Source organism: Oncorhynchus kisutch, linkage group LG24 (genome assembly GCF_002021735.2).
Source record: "Oncorhynchus kisutch isolate 150728-3 linkage group LG24, Okis_V2, whole genome shotgun sequence".
Classification (NCBI taxonomy): Eukaryota; Metazoa; Chordata; class Actinopteri; order Salmoniformes; family Salmonidae; genus Oncorhynchus; species Oncorhynchus kisutch.
Genome location: NC_034197.2, coordinates 912,685 through 931,528, shown reverse-complemented (window position 1 = coordinate 931,528; position 18,844 = coordinate 912,685). Strand labels below are relative to the sequence as shown.

At 42.7% G+C, this 18,844-nt stretch overlaps 1 protein-coding gene across 1 annotated transcript in view; it reads left to right on the top strand.

Moving 5' to 3' along the window:
* Positions 1-18,844, top strand: part of LOC109881958 (espin-like) — a 147,001-nt gene that overhangs the window by 3,720 nt on the left and 124,437 nt on the right. The window contains exon 2 of the mRNA XM_031804181.1: positions 3,540-3,733. Coding sequence (XP_031660041.1) covers positions 3,540-3,733 — 194 coding nt within the window. The remainder of the gene's footprint in view (positions 1-3,539; positions 3,734-18,844) is intronic.

The following is an 18,844-nucleotide window of genomic DNA, read 5'->3' as shown; positions in this document are numbered from 1 at the left end:
TTATTTAGAATTCTGGATCCAGACCCTCTCAGGTATTTGGGTATTTGTATTTATTTATGGATCCCCATTAGTTCCTGCCAAGGCAGCAGCTACTCTTTCTGTGGTCCAGCAAAATGAAGGCAGTTTATACAATTTTAAAACATTACAATACATTCACAGATTTCACAGCACAGTGTGCACTCAGGCCCCAACTCCACCACTAACACATATCTACAGTACTAAATCTGTGTGTTTAGCGTGTATGTTATCGTGTGTGTGTGTGTGTATGCGCATGTCTGTGCCTATGTTTGTGTTGCTTCACAGTCCCTGCTGTTCCATAAGATGTATTTTATATTTTTTCAATCTAATTATACTGATTGCATGATTTACTTGATGTGGAATAGAGTTCCATGTAGTCATGGCTCTATGTAGTACTGTGTGCCTCCCATAGTCTGTTCTGGACTGTGAAGAGACCTCTCGTGGCATGTCTTCTGGGGTATGCATGGGTGTCCGAGTAGTGTGCCAGTAGTTTAGACAGATATATCGGTGCATTCAGCTTGTCAATACTTCTTATGAAAACAAGTACTGATGAAGTCAATCTCTCATCCACTTTGAGCCAGGAGAGATTGACATATTAATATTGGCTCTCAGTGTACATCCAAGGGCCAGCCGTGCTGCCCTGTTCTGAGCCAGTTGCAATTTTCCTGAGTCCCTCTTTGTGGCACCTGACCACATGACTGAACAGTAGTCCAGGTACGACAAAACTAGGGCCTGTAGGACCTGCCTTGTTGATAGTGCTGTTTATTATGGACAGACATCTCCCCATCCTAGCTACTGTCGTATCAATATGTTTTGACCATGACAGTTTACAATCCAGGGTTACTTCCAAGCAGTTTAGTCTTCTCAACTTGCGCCTGTGAAGAACTCTAATTCACACTGCTTTGTTCACTGACCAATGCAGCAGAAAACCTAGGGATCATTTTTCTCATTCATAAATTGGTCTCAGGGAGTTGGCTACTTATGATGGAATTGAGGAGGCGGCGACTAGTGCCAGTGTGTGCATTGAGCTTACCTCCACTAGCCTTTCAGTGTTTAATGCAGCCCCCAGTACCACATGTCTGAGCTTGTCTATACATGATACAAAGGGTTGACAACAAAATAAACAGGGAGGAGGTCCAAAGAATGCCTTGCATTTTGAAGAACCACAAATTATTATTTAAGGTGTACACACCCATGCTCCTTCAATTGAATGGCGGGATTGACGCTAGTACTGAATTTGCATAAATTTGACGCTAGTACTGAAAAGGAAGTAATGGAGCCTCTCTCTCTTCTGGCTGTTCTCCCATGTGTGTCTCAGGCTTTAGAGAGAGGGTACATGGAAAGGAGGGATGAGTGACTCCTCTGGCTGTTCTCCCATGCGTGTCTCAGGCTTTAGAGAGAGGGTACATGGAAAGGAGGGATGAGTGACTCCTCTGGCTGTTCTCCCATGCGTGTCTCATGCTTTAGAGAGAGGGTACATGGAAAGGAGGGATGAGTGACTTGTATGCCATCATTCTCACTAATACTATGCATCATCAAGCAACTTTTAATAAACGCAGCTAAATTCTCATGATGGTCCGTCCACCAACATTTTAGGGGGGTTAAATAAGTGGTTACTCTCCCCAAATCAATGGCACGACTACCAGTAGCGGTGCATGGGTAAAATCACTGGGGAAGCCAAACACCCCCCTGAAAAAAAGCCATATTACAACTTGTTGTGATAATTGCATTGTTTATTACCCGTTAATTCATATGCCTTGCGTCCGTGATGTATAGGCCTAAAGGCTGAGACAGTAAGAAAACAGTGGCAGAAGAAATTCAACCATAACTTTTTTTGTTTTATCACAAAACTGGATAGATACCTCTGTCCAGTGAAGTCCACAAAGCATATTGCATGTAACAGACAGTTACATGACCTACAGCATGGTCAAGCAAGTTAATTTTTCCGACATTTTCGGACCACTTAACAACTATTGATTTAGAACCACGGAGAGTTACTGCAAAGCGCAAAGAAAACAGGAGCTGCCTCCGCTACTACAGCACTGCAATGTCAATGCCATCCTCCTCTCATGTTGACAACAGTCTATCACTCTGTTATATAGTACACTCTTATTTATTTATGTTTTTGTTGTCCTAGGCTACCTGCCTAAAATGCTTGCTCGCTAGCCTAACTTCCATTCAAGGGAAACATTAGCTAGTTAACTTTAGCCTTCTACATCTAGCTACATATTGAACTTCCATCCTCTCAGGCCAGGGGCACAACAATGTATGAATTAATGTTTGGATCAGAATCACCGTCATAATCACTGGCCAGTACAGAGAATTAAGTTATACCACAAGTTCAAATCCCTATCTACATCCATGGCTAATTTAGGAAAGGCCCTCCGGTGGCTAGCTAGCTAAAATTGGCCAACACAATGAGATGCAACAATTGTAGTTTTTCTGTCAATGCCGTATGCTCTCAATGGGATTTGATAGATGTGCTGCCAAATCCAAGCTGGCTTCCTTGAACATGTAGTTTTTTGGTGCGTCAGGACCATCCCCAGTTTAGCTCAACGCTGATGTGGCTAATTTAGTTATTTTTTTTGGTCAAGGGAGGCCAGATGCTCGGTGGTGTCTCATCCCTTCAATGCTACGGGCCGCAACAATGTCATAGTCGTTTGGACCAGACAGCATCAGATAAATGGCCTACATGTAGAGAGACAGAAGGCCGCTGTTTCACTCGCTTGGATGCTTTCTCCTGTAAGATACATTCAGCCTCTTGTGATTTGATGGAAAATTATGAAACGGAGACATTGCTTCCCTTTGCGTCCATGAAAACACACTGCTGATGACAACTACTACTACAATTATTTTGCCCGTTTTTCTGCTCAATAAACTAGTGCTAGTAACAGGAGCAGCCTAATAAGAGCTTCCTTCATTACCGCTACGTGTTCACCATTCAATGCTAGGCTTACGTGGTTGACAGACTATACAGCCACCACAAAGTGTGCAAGTGATGGCAAACATTTGTATATGGCCTCTCTTACCATTAGTAATGTAGTCTAGATTAAGTTTGACACGGTGGGTGGTCCTTGTTCATTTCCACTCTGTGTCATTGACACCTCTTGTTTTTGTGAGTGGTTTCAGGCACGGTGTTCAGATATTCAGATAATATATGAACGTCTTTCAAATTATTTCAGGTTCACCCCATCTCTTTTTAATAATGGTTTCATATCTGTTTTTAAATGACTTGAATGCAGAGTAATGATGTCATCTTTTTTAATGCTGTATGGAGCTATTTTGTTGTTTTAGAAATAGTACTCTCTTGTTCCTGACATAAAGGTGAAGTGAGTCCAGTGAATTGATTGGACGATACAAGGCATACATTAGCACAAACCAGACATTGAATAGTCCTGTGTACGTACGTGCTGTAACACGTGTCCTTGATCTAGGCTACTACTAGGATGTAACTGAGCTAACCCGACACATAAGCCCTGACGCCTATTTCTGATATTTTCCACGTTTCTGATCTTTTTCAGGACCGGGATAGTTCCGGAGCCACCGTTCTCCACCTCGCCTCCCGGTTCAGCCATCACGAGATCACTGATTGGTTGCTGAAGAGCGGGGAGGCTGATGCCGGGGTGTCCACAGAGACTGGGGCCCTGGCTGTCCACTATGCTGCTGCCAAGGGAGACTTGCCCTCCCTCCGACTCCTGTTGAGACACATCCCAAAGTAAGAGTGCCAATGCTAATACTAAGCTACCCAATTACCTAGCTATTATCCACAAACAGCGCTAATATGGCTAACCCTGACAGAATTTTGGGATGTTTAAATATATATTTTAAAAATCATTTCTGGGTAACAATGAAGTAACTTAGCATAATATATTTCCTTTAAAATGCACAAATAGCTTTTTATCAAAAAAACATTTCTGAAGTAAGAATTTTGCTAGGACTTTCTGAGTGGGAAGCAGAAAACATCTAAGTTTTCAGTTATTGGCAGAGGTTTTTAACTCTGTCAATAAACACATTTTACCGCATGGTGATTTCAAAAGTCACAATGTCATTGGATTTAGTTTGCAATTTGGGTGTAAAATAAATACAAAATTGACTTTTTTCAAATCCAACCAGTTTTCTTAATTGCTACAATGTCATCATGTTTTTCAAAGAAAAAAAGTTATTGATTTCAACCAGTTTTCTTCATTGGTTCAATGTCATCACATTTAAAAAACCTCTCCTCTGTTCCTCTGGTGATGTAGGATAAGGGTACAGCTAAAGGCTAACGGAACTGGTCGTCTAGTACGTTCAGAACAGAGTTAAAGGAGCAGGATTCTGGGCGTGATAGCATAGGTTCAAGGCATAATGTACAGACAAAGGGATGGTAGGATATGAGTACATTGGAGTTTAACCTAGGCATTGAGTAATGATGAGAGCGATATTGTCTCTAGAGACATTTAAACCAGGTGATGTCATTGCATTATGTGGGAGGTGGAACTAAATGGTAGGTTAAGGCATATTGAGCAGGGCTAGAGGTTCTACAGTGAAATAAGACAAGCACTAACCAGGACAGTAATGGACAAGGCATATTGACATTAGGGAAAGGCACGCATGGCCAAGTGGGGTCATAGGGGTCAAGTGAGTGGTTGGGCTGGCTGAAGACACGGCGATTCAGACAGCTAGCAGTTGTGATGGATTAGTAGGGTTCCGAGTAGCAGAGGGGTGCAAGTCCAATTGGCAAAATAGGTATAGTTGCCCAAGAAATTGGCCGATGGATATATTCAGCTAACAGTCCAATATGCTCTAGACAGCTAGCGGGCTGCGGCTAGCAGATGGGCATAAAGGGGACATCGCGGCATAGGGGCCAGTTGAGCAGGTTACGGTCTCGAGCAGGTTACATCGGTAGTCCAGTCGTGAGGGATCGGCGGGGTTCCGTGCCCCGAACCAGCAGTAGAAAGTGTCCGGGTATTGTAGCCCAGGGGTGGCTGATGGGTCTCTTCAGCTAGCCGGGAGACTGGGCCTAGCATGGGCTAGCTCCAGGCTAATTGGTGCTTGCTTCGGGACAGACGTGGGACACGACAAGACGAAGGACAAAGACGTCTGACTGCTACGCCATCTTGGATGAGCCTAGTAGCTAACTAGCGATACGCTAATGAGGGAAACGAATATGGGCATGAAGAACTGGACCACTTTCTAGTTGTCTCTGGCATTGTTTAACCAAAGCTTTTTCCTGTGGGGAGATAGTATTCTTATGTCAGGGTTTATGATGCAACATACTGTAGAACAGAATGTTATCTTATGGATTTCGAAGGGTAATTTGCCTGTTTGACAGAAATCCCAAGGAAGCATGTCTCCTTTATCATGCAACACCGTTCCTTCATTTGTTTTATTGAGCACTAGTTAGCGAAATGTAAAAAGCTTTGCATTCAGCATCATGATTTTGCTCCTTATAGTTTCCCTTTTTTCCACAGACTTAGCTAGCTGCACAGTACGTGGTGAGGATTAGATTTGTCTAAAGCATGTTATTTACAGACCGATGGTTTCAAGGCCTTGGAAATCTACATGCTAAACATTTGCTCAATTTACAGTGCAGGAAAAATGTAAGGCCCTATATTCCCTGAAATCCATTCCACAGATCACCGTGTGTTTTGATAATTGACTTCAAGGCATGAAATTCCGTGTTCCGTGGGGTGGAAGGGTAGCCTAGTGGTTAGAGCATTGGACTAGTAACCGAAAGGTTGCAAGTTCAAATCCCCAAGCTGACAAGGTACAAATCTGCCATTTTGCCCCTGAACAAGGCAGTTAACCCACTGTTCCTTTACTTTGTACACATTTGAGTTAGGCTAACCACTATAAAACTTGTAAGTTGACATCATCCATCTAATTCACAGTTCTGACAGCACAACATACTGTTCCACTTTTATAAGCCCGTGAATCAGCTTTTCCCCAAAAAAAGAATTTGGAACTCCATCTGAGTCTTAACTTACTGTTGAGGATTAGAATAGTAGAGTACACAAGGTGCAATTTCATTTTTTTATATACTGGGTGTGTCACCATTGAGACCAGGGTCTCATTTGCAAGGGACCGCTGTGAACATACAATAAATAATATCAATACATTAAGATTTATTAAACCAAACACAACTCTGTCATATCACCTCCCTTAAACTCCATCTAAACTGTTCAATGGTAACAAGCAAATTTAATTTCAAGGTGGCCTGAAGGCGATTCCATGAGTTGGGGGCATAACAACTAAAAGCTTTTTCCCCTGGTCAGTGTGGGACCTCCAGAACCAGCCAGACAAGAGAAAATGACTGGATCTCCAGATAATATGTGAGCTGAGGTAGTGAGTCTCTGAATAACTGTTTTCTATACTGTTAAAGTCTGCTTCAATAATCCAGACAAATGCCAAAGGAAGCTCAGGCTAGATTTATTCACCACACTGGGTGTTATAGCTTCAAGACATGATATAAAGTCACAAACGCATATATTTATCATCTCTGACTAGGCCCCCCTTCTGTGTCTAGGATGAAAACTCCATCTGCCCAGAGATTGATTGATCTTCCCAGCTTGAGTCAGGTACTCCTCCGCATTACAGGTCTTATCAGTCAGGAGAAGCCTTAAGTTACAGGTAGTACACATTCTTGCAGTCTACCGCGGTCCACTAGATAATTCTCATACACAAAGAACTTAAACCTAACACCACTTTCCATCCCTAAGAATGTATCTTCATATTACGAGAATATATAATGGTATAAAACATTGAAGATATGACAGTTTTTTATAGAACAGTAATTACGATCTAACTCCAGACACAGTGCTAAGGCTCCTATTCTACCCTTACAGGCTGACTACATCGCTCACGTTGCGTGCGCGAGAGTTGCAAGATAAATTTAGATATCTATATTATTCAATTATTGGACCCACACATCAAGAGCGAAAATAGAAGTCAGTCTGCCTCTCCCGTCTACTCATTGGTTTATAGAAGCAGGTACCCACGTGTCATCTCCTCATTGGTTCTACCCACGTGGGTGACAAAGACGAACGAGGTCGGTGGTGGTAATGCACCTAATTTATTTAAGTTGCCAATTCCAATATAAAGTCCAGAGAAGAAAAAGCCTAGAAGGATGAGAGATGACTAGAAACGAGTCGGTTGACAGTTTTATGTGTGGATTAATTGTTGGAGTAGAGGACCTTGTGCATTTCAGGTAAAATAACACCTCAATGTTTATATCCCAGGACAAATTAGCTAGCAACAGCAAGCTAGCTAAATAGGACAAATTAGCTAGCAAGTGCAAGCTAGCTAAATAGGACAAATTAGCTAGCAAGTGCAAGCTAGCTAAATAGGACAAATTAGCTAGCAAGTGCAAGCTAGCTAAATAGGACAAATTAGCTAGCAAGTGCAAGCTAGCTAAATAGGACAAATTAGCTAGCAAGTGCAAGCTAGCTAGCTAAATTGCCATATGTTTAATGCTTTTTGACCTGTCCCCAAATTAATGTAATTAGTTCAGAGTTTGTTTTGGTATTTTAACCTGCAATGTCGTGATCGCGTTTTGGTGTGGAGGGACAAAATAAATGTGGGCGCGATGTCACACGCGCGTAGCCGGTTTGGGTTCCGTGTTATGGAATCATTCTTCCCCTTAGAGACGGGCCCACTTTTGTACTTTACCTCTGCCCAAATACAATGCACATAGACCATTCCATCTAACACATAACACAATTACTACTTTTAGACTAATTATACAATTATATTGAAACGAGCTTAAGTCTGTATCCAACAATACAAAAAGTAGCTTATGCTGGGCCTTTCTGGTAGTCAGACTCCCAGCCAGCAGATCTATACGAAATGCAGTGACGTGTATGAAAATTGTCCCCAGTGAGAGAACACAGTGCTGAATGACAGACTGAATGTAAAGGTTTTAAAACAGAGGCTGCTGCATGCATGTAGATTATATCCCCATACTGGGAAAAGTGTTCTTTCTTTCTTTGATTTGTTATATTTTTCTAGGAGGTGGCTCAGCTTTAATATTGCAACTTTCATCATTGTAATTGTCTGCATCATTTCCAATCCCCCATATATTTTTTGGGTGTAAATATGTGTGTGTGTGTGTGTGTACGGACATCATCTATTTTACAATTGTTATATTTAGTTTGTTTTTAGTCCTGGCCTTCCTCCTATTTCTGATGTCCATCCAGTTTGTTTTTAGTCCTGGCCTTCCTCCTATTTCTGATGTCCATCCAGTTTGTTTTTAGTCCTGGCCTTCCTCCTATTTCTGATGTCCATCCAGTTTGTTTTTAGTCCTGGCCTTCCTCCTATTTCTGATGTCCATCCAGTTTGTTTTTAGTCCTGGCCTTCCTCCTATTTCTGATGTCCATCCAGTTTGTTTTTAGTCCTGGCCTTCCTCCTATTTCTGATGTCCATCCAGTTTGTTTTTAGTCCTGGCCTTCCTCCTATTTCTGATGTCCATCCAGTTTGTTTTTAGTCCTGGCCTTCCTCCTATTTCTGATGTCCATCCAGTTTGTTTTTAGTCCTGGCCTTCCTCCTATTTCTGATGTCCATCCAGTTTGTTTTTAGTCCTGGCCTTCCTCCTATTTCTGATGTCCATCCAGTTTGTTTTTAGTCCTGGCCTTCCTCCTATTTCTGATGTCCATCCAGTTTGTTTTTAGTCCTGGCCTTCCTCCTATTTCTGATGTCCATCCAGTTTGTTTTTAGTCCTGGCCTTCCTCCTATTTCTGATGTCCATCCAGTTTGTTTTTAGTCCTGGCCTTCCTCCTATTTCTGATGTCCATCCAGTTTGTTTTTAGTCCTGGCCTTCCTCCTATTTCTGATGTCCATCCAGTTTGTTTTTAGTCCTGGCCTTCCTCCTATTTCTGATGTCCATCCAGTTTGTTTTTAGTCCTGGCCTTCCTCCTATTTCTGATGTCCATCCAGTTTGTTTTTAGTCCTGGCCTTCCTCCTATTTCTGATGTCCATCCAGTTTGTTTTTAGTCCTGGCCTTCCTCCTATTTCTGATGTCCATCCAGTTTGTTTTTAGTCCTGGCCTTCCTCCTATTTCTGATGTCCATCCAGTTTGTTTTTAGTCCTGGCCTTCCTCCTATTTCTGATGTCCATCCAGTTTGTTTTTAGTCCTGGCCTTCCTCCTATTTCTGATGTCCATCCAGTTTGTTTTTAGTCCTGGCCTTCCTCCTATTTCTGATGTCCATCCAGTTTGTTTTTAGTCCTGGCCTTCCTCCTATTTCTGATGTCCATCCAGTTTGTTTTTAGTCCTGGCCTTCCTCCTATTTCTGATGTCCATCCAGTTTGTTTTTAGTCCTGGCCTTCCTCCTATTTCTGATGTCCATCCAGTTTGTTTTTAGTCCTGGCCTTCCTCCTATTTCTGATGTCCATCCAGTTTGTTTTTAGTCCTGGCCTTCCTCCTATTTCTGATGTCCATCCAGTTTGTTTTTAGTCCTGGCCTTCCTCCTATTTCTGATGTCCATCCAGTTTGTTTTTAGTCCTGGCCTTCCTCCTATTTCTGATGTCCATCCAGTTTGTTTTTAGTCCTGGCCTTCCTCCTATTTCTGATGTCCATCCAGTTTGTTTTTAGTCCTGGCCTTCCTCCTATTTCTGATGTCCATCCAGTTTGTTTTTAGTCCTGGCCTTCCTCCTATTTCTGATGTCCATCCAGTTTGTTTTTAGTCCTGGCCTTCCTCCTATTTCTGATGTCCATCCAGTTTGTTTTTAGTCCTGGCCTTCCTCCTATTTCTGATGTCCATCCAGTTTGTTTTTAGTCCTGGCCTTCCTCCTATTTCTGATGTCCATCCAGTTTGTTTTTAGTCCTGGCCTTCCTCCTATTTCTGATGTCCATCCAGTTTGTTTTTAGTCCTGGCCTTCCTCCTATTTCTGATGTCCATCCAGTTTGTTTTTAGTCCTGGCCTTCCTCCTATTTCTGATGTCCATCCAGTTTGTTTTTAGTCCTGGCCTTCCTCCTATTTCTGATGTCCATCCAGTTTGATTTATATTTGCCACATTTTTGTAACTGTGCTATTTCACAAAAGTTCTGAACCTACAGTCGTGGCCAAAAGTTGAGAATGGCACTAATATTAATTTTCACAAAGTCTGCTGCCTCAGTTTGTATGATGGCAATTTGCATATACTCCAGAATGTTATGAAGAGGGATCAGATGAATTGCAATTGATAACAAAATTCCTCTTTGCCATGCAAATGAACTGAATCCCCAAAAAACATTTCCACTGCATTTCAGCACTGCCACAAAAGGACCAGCTGACATCATGTTAGTGATTCTCTCGTTAACACAGGTGTGAGTGTTGACGAGGACACGGCTGGAGATCACTCTGTCATGCTGATTGCGTTCGAATAACTGACTGGAAGCTTCAAAAGGAGGGTGGTGCTTGGAATCATTGTTCTTCCTGTCAACCATGGTTACCTGCAAGGAAACACGTGCTGTCACCATTGCTTTGCACAAAAAGGGCTTCACAGGCAAGAATATTGCTGCCAGTAAGATTGCGCCTAAATCAGCCATTTATCGGATCATCAAGAACTTCAAGGAGAGCGGTTCAATTTTTGTGAATAAGGCTTCAGGGTGCCCAAGAAAGTCCAGCAAGCGCCAGGACTGTCTCCTGAAGTTGCTTCAGCCGTGGGATCGGGGCACCACCAGTACAGAGCTTTCTCAGGAATGGCAGCAGGCAGGTGTGAGTGCATCTGCACACACAGTGAGGTGAAGAGGATGGAGGATGGCCTGGTGTCAAGAAGGGCAGCAAAGAAGCCACTTCTCTCAAGGAAAAACATCAGGGACAGACTGATATTCTGCAAAGGTACAGGGATTGGACTGCTGAGTCCTGGGGTAAAGTCATTTTCTCTGATGAATCCCCTTTCCGATTGTTTGGGGCATCCGGAAAAAAGCTTGTCCGGAGAAGACGAGGTGAGCGCTACCATCAGTCCTGTGTCATGCCAACAGTAAAGCATCCTGAGACCATTCATGTGTGGGGTTGCTTCTCAGCCAAGGGAGTGGGCTCACTCACAATTTTGTCTAAGAACACAGCCATGAATAAAGAATGGTACCAACACATCCTCCGAGAGCAACTTCTCCCAACCATCCAGGAACAGTTCGGTGACAAACAATGCCTTTTCCAGCATGATGGAGCACCTTGCCATAAGGCAAAAGTGATAACTAAGTGGCTCGGGGAACAAAACATTAATATTTTGGGTCCATGGCTAGGAAATTCCCCAGACCTTAATCTCATTGAGAACTTGTGGTCAATCCTCAATCCTCAATTCTGAACCTGTTATATTCTCATAGTTTCTACAGATTGTAAATGAAATAACATTTTTTGCAAAAATAATTATTATAGTATTGATCGATTGACTAACTTTTCAAATCACTCAGTATTGCTATCTGCAGCTTTAGCTCCAGGTAAATGTTGCAACTCTTCAGCCAATCCTGGACCAGTGACCAAAAATGAGCTACATGTACATGTGGACAGTACCAAAATAAATGATCTAATGCCTCCTCGCAGCAAAATCTGCAGAGCTGGTAAGGTTGTATAGACTATAGAATGATATATATATATATATACACAGTGGGGAGACCAAGTATTTGATACACTGCCGATTTTGCAGGTTCTTCTACTTACAGGCCTACAATTTTACCCTGATGTTCTGACACAGCTCTCTGGTCTTGGCCATTGTGGAGAGGTTGGAGTCTGTTTGAGTGTGTGGACAGGTCTTTTATACAGGTAACGAGTTCAAACAGGTGCAGTTAATACAGGTAAGGAGTGGAGAACAGGAGGGCTTCTTAAAGAAAAACTAACAGGTCTGTGAGAGACGGAATTCTTACTGGTTGGTAGGTAATCAAATACTTATGTCATGCTATAAAATGCAAATTAATTACTTAAAAATCATACAATGTTATTTTCTGGACTTTTGGTTTAGATACCGTCTCTCACAGTTGAGTGTACCTATGATAAAAAATTAAAGACCTCTACATGCTTTGTAAGTAGGAAACACTGCTGATTTTGCAGGTTATCAAATACTTGTTCTCCCCACTGTGTGTATATATATATATATATATATATATATATATATATATATATATACTGCTCAAAAAAATAAAGGGAACACTAAAATAACACATCCTATATCTGAATGAATTAAATATTATTTTTAAATACTTTTTTCTTTACATAGTTGAATGTGCTGACAACAAAATCACACAAATTATCAATGGAAATCAAATTTATCAACCCATGGAGGTTTGGATTTGGAGTCACACTCAAAATTAAAGTGGAAAACCACACTACAGGCTGATCCAACTTTGATGTAATGTCCTTAAAACAAGTCAAAATGAGGCTCAGTAGTGTGTGTGGCTTCCACGTGCCTGTATGACTTCCCTACAATGCCTGGGCATGCTCCTGATGAGGTGGCGGATGGTCTCCTGAGGTATCTCCTCCCCGCCTGGACTAAACCATTCGCCAACTCCTGGACAGTCTGTTGGTGGATGGAGCGAGACATGATGTCCCAGATGTGCTCAATTGGATTCAGGTCTGGGGAATGGGCGGGCCAGTCCATAGCATCAAAGCCTTCCTCTTGCAGGAACTGCTGACACACTCCAGCCACATGAGGTCTAGCATTGTCTTGTATTTGGAGGAACCCAGGGCCAACCGCACCAGCATATGGTCTCACAAGGGGTCTGAGGATCTCATCTCGGTACCTAATGGCAGTCAGGCTACCTCTGGCGAGCACATGGAGGGCTGTGCGGGCCCCCCAAAGAAATGCCACCCCACACCATGTCTGACCCACCGCCAAACCGGTCATGCTGGAGGATGTTGCAGGCAGCAGAACGTTCTCCACGGCGTCTCCAGACTGTCACGTCTGTCACGTGCTCAGTGTGAACCTGCCTTCATCTGTGAAGGACACAGGGTGCCAGTGGCGAATTTGCCAATCTTGGTGTTCTCTGGCAAATGAAAAACGTCCTGAACGGTGTTGGGCTGTAAGCACAACCCCCACCTGTGGATGTCGGACCCTCATACCACCCTCATGGAGTCTGTTTCTGACCGTTTGAGCAGACACATGCACATTTGTGGTCTGCTGGAGGTCATTTTGCAGGGCTCTGGCAGTGCTCCTCCTTGCACAAAGGCGGAGGTAGCGGTCCTGCTGCTGGGTTGTTGCCCTCCTACGGCCTCCTCCACGTCTCCTGATGTACTGGCCTGTCTCCTGGTAGCGCCTCCATGCCCTGGACACTACGCTGACAGACACAGTAAACCTTCTTGCCACAGCTCACATTGATGTACCATCCTGGATGAGCTGCACTATCCGAGCCACTTGTGTGGGTTGTAGACTCCGTCTCATGCTACCACTAGAGTGAAAGCACCGCCAGCATTCAAAAGTGACCAAAACATCAGCCAGGAAGCATGGGAACTGCGAAGTGGTCCCCATCTGCAGAACCACTCTTTTATTGGGGGTGTCTTGCTATAATTTACACCTGTTGTCTATTCCATTTGCACAACAGCATGTGAAATGTATTGTCAATCAGTGTTGCTTCCTAAGTGGACAGTTTGATTTCACAGAAGTGTGATTGACTTGGAGTTACATTGTGTTGTTTTTAATGCAAGACAATGCTAGATTCCGTCTCTCACAGTTGAAGTGTACCTATGATAAAAATTAAAGACCTCTACATGCTTTGTAAGTTGGAAAACCTGCAAAATCGGCAGTGTATCAAATACTTGTTCTCCCCACTGTATATATGGTGGTTGCAACCAACTTTAAGGTGCATTCATCTTTCAATCACCCACGTGGTTATATGCTTGTATAAACCAATGCGTTGAAGGGAGCACGTCAAGCGTCTGAAATGAAACCACGTTCTATTTTAGTTCTTGGTTACACAGATGTCGCTTGACGCACACGAGCAGTTTGGATGAAATGGTTGAATAACGTGTACATTTATTCTTCAATGCTCTTGCATACAATGCTAATCAGCATGTTGGATGCCGATACAATATGTATTATGACTGGATATTGCGATTTGATGTTCCAAACATATTTCTCACTATACAGTTGGTCTGCTGCAGAGAGAGACGAGGGGGAGCTTGAGAAAATACAAAAATAACATTATCTTTTTAAAATGTTTATTTACTCGTTATGGGCCTGGGCTCATAGGGCTGAATCAGTGAATTTGTCCTCCACTGTCATCCTGTCTCTCAACAAAGCTAACAGGATGAGTCTCTGCTGATAGTGCTACTGGAACATAAAAGACAAGGAAACCCTCTGCGAGATGGTCACACACAGTGAACATGTTTCACAATTAATTAGAGCAGATTAAGAGCTTTGCCAGAGCTTAATTGCAGAATGTGGTCAAGGGAGGCACAGCGACAGGGCCATAAAATAAACCTTTTAGACTAAGTGACAGTGGGTGAACTTTCAACTGTGTCTCTCGCTCTCTCTGGGTCTAAAGTGTAGGATTTGGATTAGCCTAAATACTTTTCTGTATTGCTTTTTGTTACAACTTCAAAATTTTAACAAGGTGTATTGTTGTCTGGGTTTATCCAAGTCTATTAACCACTTGATGTTTATCAATACCTTTTCAATCGCTCTGGATAAGATTGTCTGCTAAATGACTGAAATGTAATATACCGTTTGGGCCAAATAGATAGGCACCCTTGCAGTTTTCTCAACAAATAATTACCTAGTTCATCTAAAAAATTTGAAATTGAAAGCTTTTGGTCACCACACCTTATTGGATTTTCTACATTGTAGCACAGATTTTATTTTGTAAACATAAGTTTACCATTTTAATAAAAACATTAAGACAGAATTATTGTCATTCTGGAGCTAGTGCCTGGTTGCACAGCCTTTGGCCAAGATAACTACAGACAAAATGCATCTTGTAGCACCTTTCTACTGACAATTTGTCCCACTTTTCAGCAGCAAACTGCTCTAATTCTTCAACATTTGAGGGGTGCCCTCCACCAACTGCTGTTTTCAGATCTCAACTTTTTGCTGACCACTCCAGAACAGTACAGCATCTTTTTTCAACCCTTCCTGGGTGCTTTTTGATGTGTGTTTGGGGTCGTTGTCCTGCTGGAAGACCCACAACCTTCATTGGAGCCCTATATTTTTTTTTTTTTTTTTTTTAGACACTGGGTTGAGCATAGAACTACAAAACACCTGATAATGTGCCGATTTCATGCCCTGCGCATGTTCAAGGCCCCCAGTACCAGAGGCAGCAAACCAACACAACTTTATCAAACCTCCCCATCTTTGATTGTAGGGTCTTTTTATGGAATGCTTAATTTGGTTGTCAGTAAACACACCGCTGATCTGTACTGCCAAAGAGCTCAAATGTTTTCAATGGTCCACTGAACATTTCCCCCAAAAAATGTAGGCTTGTTTAATGTTGGTGGGATTTTGAGTGTCTCCCTCAGCAGTGGGATCTTCCTATGTTTACCAATGCCCAAATGAAGTGTTCAAAGAAAAGAACACCCTCCCTATAATCAAATATGGGGGAGGTTCGATAATGCTGTGGGGTTGCTTTGCTGTCTCTGGTACTGGGGGCCTTGAATGTGTGCAAGACCAAGGTGTTTTGGAGTGCAATTTTCAAACCAGTGTCCAAAAACTGTCTCTGAAGGTTGTGGATCTTCCAATAGGTCAACAACCCCAAACACACATTAAAAGCACCCTGGAATGGTGCAAGTAAAAATGCTGGATTTGAGTCACATCCATAACCTATGGTGCGAGCTGAAAACAGCAGTTTGTGGTGGGCACACCTCGACATTGAATTCGAGCAGTTTTCTGCTGACGAGTGGTTCAAATTGCAAGTAGAACATTGCAGTAAGCTCATTGATCGCTACAAGAAGAATTTGTTGGCAGTTACAGTTGAAGTCGGATGTTTTACATTCACATAGGTTGGTCATTAAAACTAATTTTCCACTCCACAAATGTCTTGTTAACAAACTATAGTTTTGGCAAGTTGGTTAGGACATCTACTTTGTGTGTGACACAAGTCATTTTTCCAACAATTGTTTACAGACAGATTATTTCACTTATAATTCACTGTATCACAATTCCAGTGGGTCAGAAGTTTACATACACTAAATTGACTGTGCCTTTAAACCGCTTGGAAAATTCCAGAAATATCATCATGGCTTTAGAAGCTTCTGATAGGCTAATTGACATCATTTGAGTCAATTGGAGGTGTACCTTTGAATGTATTTCAAGGCCCACCTTCAGACTCAGTGGCAATTTGCTTGACATCATGGGAAAATCAAAAGAAATCAGCCAAGACCTGTAAGGAATTGTATTTGGCTCAGGTGTATGTAAACTTCCGACTTCAACTGTATCTTGGCAAAAGGCTATACAGCCAAATTGTAGGAGGATGGAATCCACCCAAATATTTAGAGTTTCTGGATCCTTTCACAGCATTATATGGCTGCGTTGACACTGACTTATCAAAGCTTGGCATTAACAGATAAACACAGCCATTTTCACTGGACTATGTGGTGTAAATCTGAATATTAGCAGCTGACATCGTAAGTTAAAAAATAATTAATGCATGTGAGACAGGTTCCATGTACAATAAAACGGGCAGAGAGGGAAAAAGAACACAGAACAGTTAAATTACCTCTGGTTATGGACACTTGCCACAAATAAAGCTTCCACGGCCTGTTCCTCGGACAGTGAACATTTGGCAATATCTACATTTTCGACCCCTTGATCAGCTCGCTCTCTGAAAGTAAAGAAAATAGCTTATTTTTTGTAGATATGAAAACAATAACTGAGATACGACCGTTCCATCTAAAGCAGCAGATGACATTTTCAGGATACGTCAATACAGCACAGAAAGATTAACACCAGACTGGTATTGTGGTTGTTCATTAGATGATGGTGCAGGTATCATTGCATATTCCCCATCTACACGCTGCATAGACTCCCTAACTCTTCGCCATTGTACACGATGACCCATTGTTTGGAGACTTCCTTTGACCATTCTAAAGCCCGCATGGGGCATCCTTGCCTTAATGTCCCTGACTTTCTGGTCTAACCCAGTGCTGCTTACCTGAGATGCCATTACACAGTCCTTCGTAGGTGTCCGCTATGACTTCCTTTGTGTCGGATAAAAGTTGCTTTCAGAACAATTATTTTTGATTGGAAGTAAAAAGTTTTGCTCTCTGCAACAACACACAAATGTACCTCCATAGCATATAACAATTTGCCTGTGAATAACCACACCTTCATACAAACGTGCTACTGTATGCAGAATTCTTGACGCACAACTGAAGATGCTGCCATATCCTGCCAGCACGCCCACAAGCAAGCCACTCAGGCGCAAAATGATGACACGTGGAAGAGGGAAAAGAATGAGATGGGAGTAACAACAATTTGTTGCAAGTTGGGGAGGGGGGCTAATAGCTGAACAATAGACCAATAGACTATTCAAACTTCACTAAAGAATAGTCTAAACAGAACTAGGTGTGAAAACTACCCCTTCTATCACAGACCAGATTTGCCCTAACGATCAAGGGGTAGCTTGCTACTCAATGTAATAAAGTAATGACATCTCAAATAAGTTACCTTAAATGTTATGTTAGCAGACAATTTGTTAGCTACGCTGTCCTTACGAACCACATAGCATATCATTACAGCAGTATGTACCGGTATGTTAGCTATCTAACGTTAGTAGTTATACATCAATCTTGCCATTAACTATAGGCTATCTAACTACCCAACATTTATTGACTTGATAATTCCCATCATTCTTAGCTTAGATCAAATCAAATGTATTTATATAGCCCTTCATACATCAGCTGATATCTCAAAGTGCTGTACAGAAACCCAGCCTAAAACCCCAAACAGCAAGCAATGCAGGTGTAGATGCCACAGTGGCTAGGAAAAACTCCCTAGAAAGGCCAAAAACCTAGGAAGAAACCTAGAGAGGAACCAGGCTATGTGGGGTGGCCAGTCCTCTTCTGGCTGTGCTGGGTGGAGATTATAACAGAACATGGCCAAGATGTTCAAATGTTCATAAATGACCAGCATGGTCGAATAATAATAAGGCAGAACAGTTGAAACTGGAGCAGCAGCACGGTCAGGTGGACTGGGGACAGCAAGGAGTCATCATGTCAGGTAGTCCTGGGGCATGGTCCTAGGGCTCAGGTCGTCCGAGAGAGAGAGAGAGAAAGAGAGGAGGAGAGAATTAGAGAACGCACACTTAGATTCACACAGGACACCGAATAGGACAGGAGAAGTACTCCAGATATAACAAACTGACCCTAGCCCCCCGACACAAACTACTGCAGCATAAATACTGGAGGCTGAGACAGGGGGGGTCAGGAGACACTGTGGCCCCATCCGAGGATACCCCCGGACAGGGCCAGAAAGGAAGGATATAACCCCACCCACTTTGCCAAAGCACAGCCCCCACACCACTAGAGGGATATCTCTAACCACCAACTTACCATCCTGAGACAAGGCTGAGAATAGCCCACAAATATCTCCGCCATGGCACAACCCAAGGGGGTGCGCCAACCCAGACAGGATGACCACATCAGTGAATCAACCCACTCAGGTGACGCATCCCTACCAGGGACGGCATGAGAGAGCCCCAGTAAGCCAGTGACTCAGCCCTGAGCTAAATGGTATAGTCGTGGACATTCAATGGACATTCGGGTGCTTTCGTAAATTCACTCTGGCTATCTACACCGATTTCAGAGCACAGAATAATTCATTTATGAGCGCTCAACACCCATTCAATATGGCTGGTGTCAGTAAATGTCGGCAAAAAAGCGTAATTAAATTGTTTCCAGCAGCACAGTTAGTCACCAATGCTCTAGTTAACATGAGAAACTGCCTTACC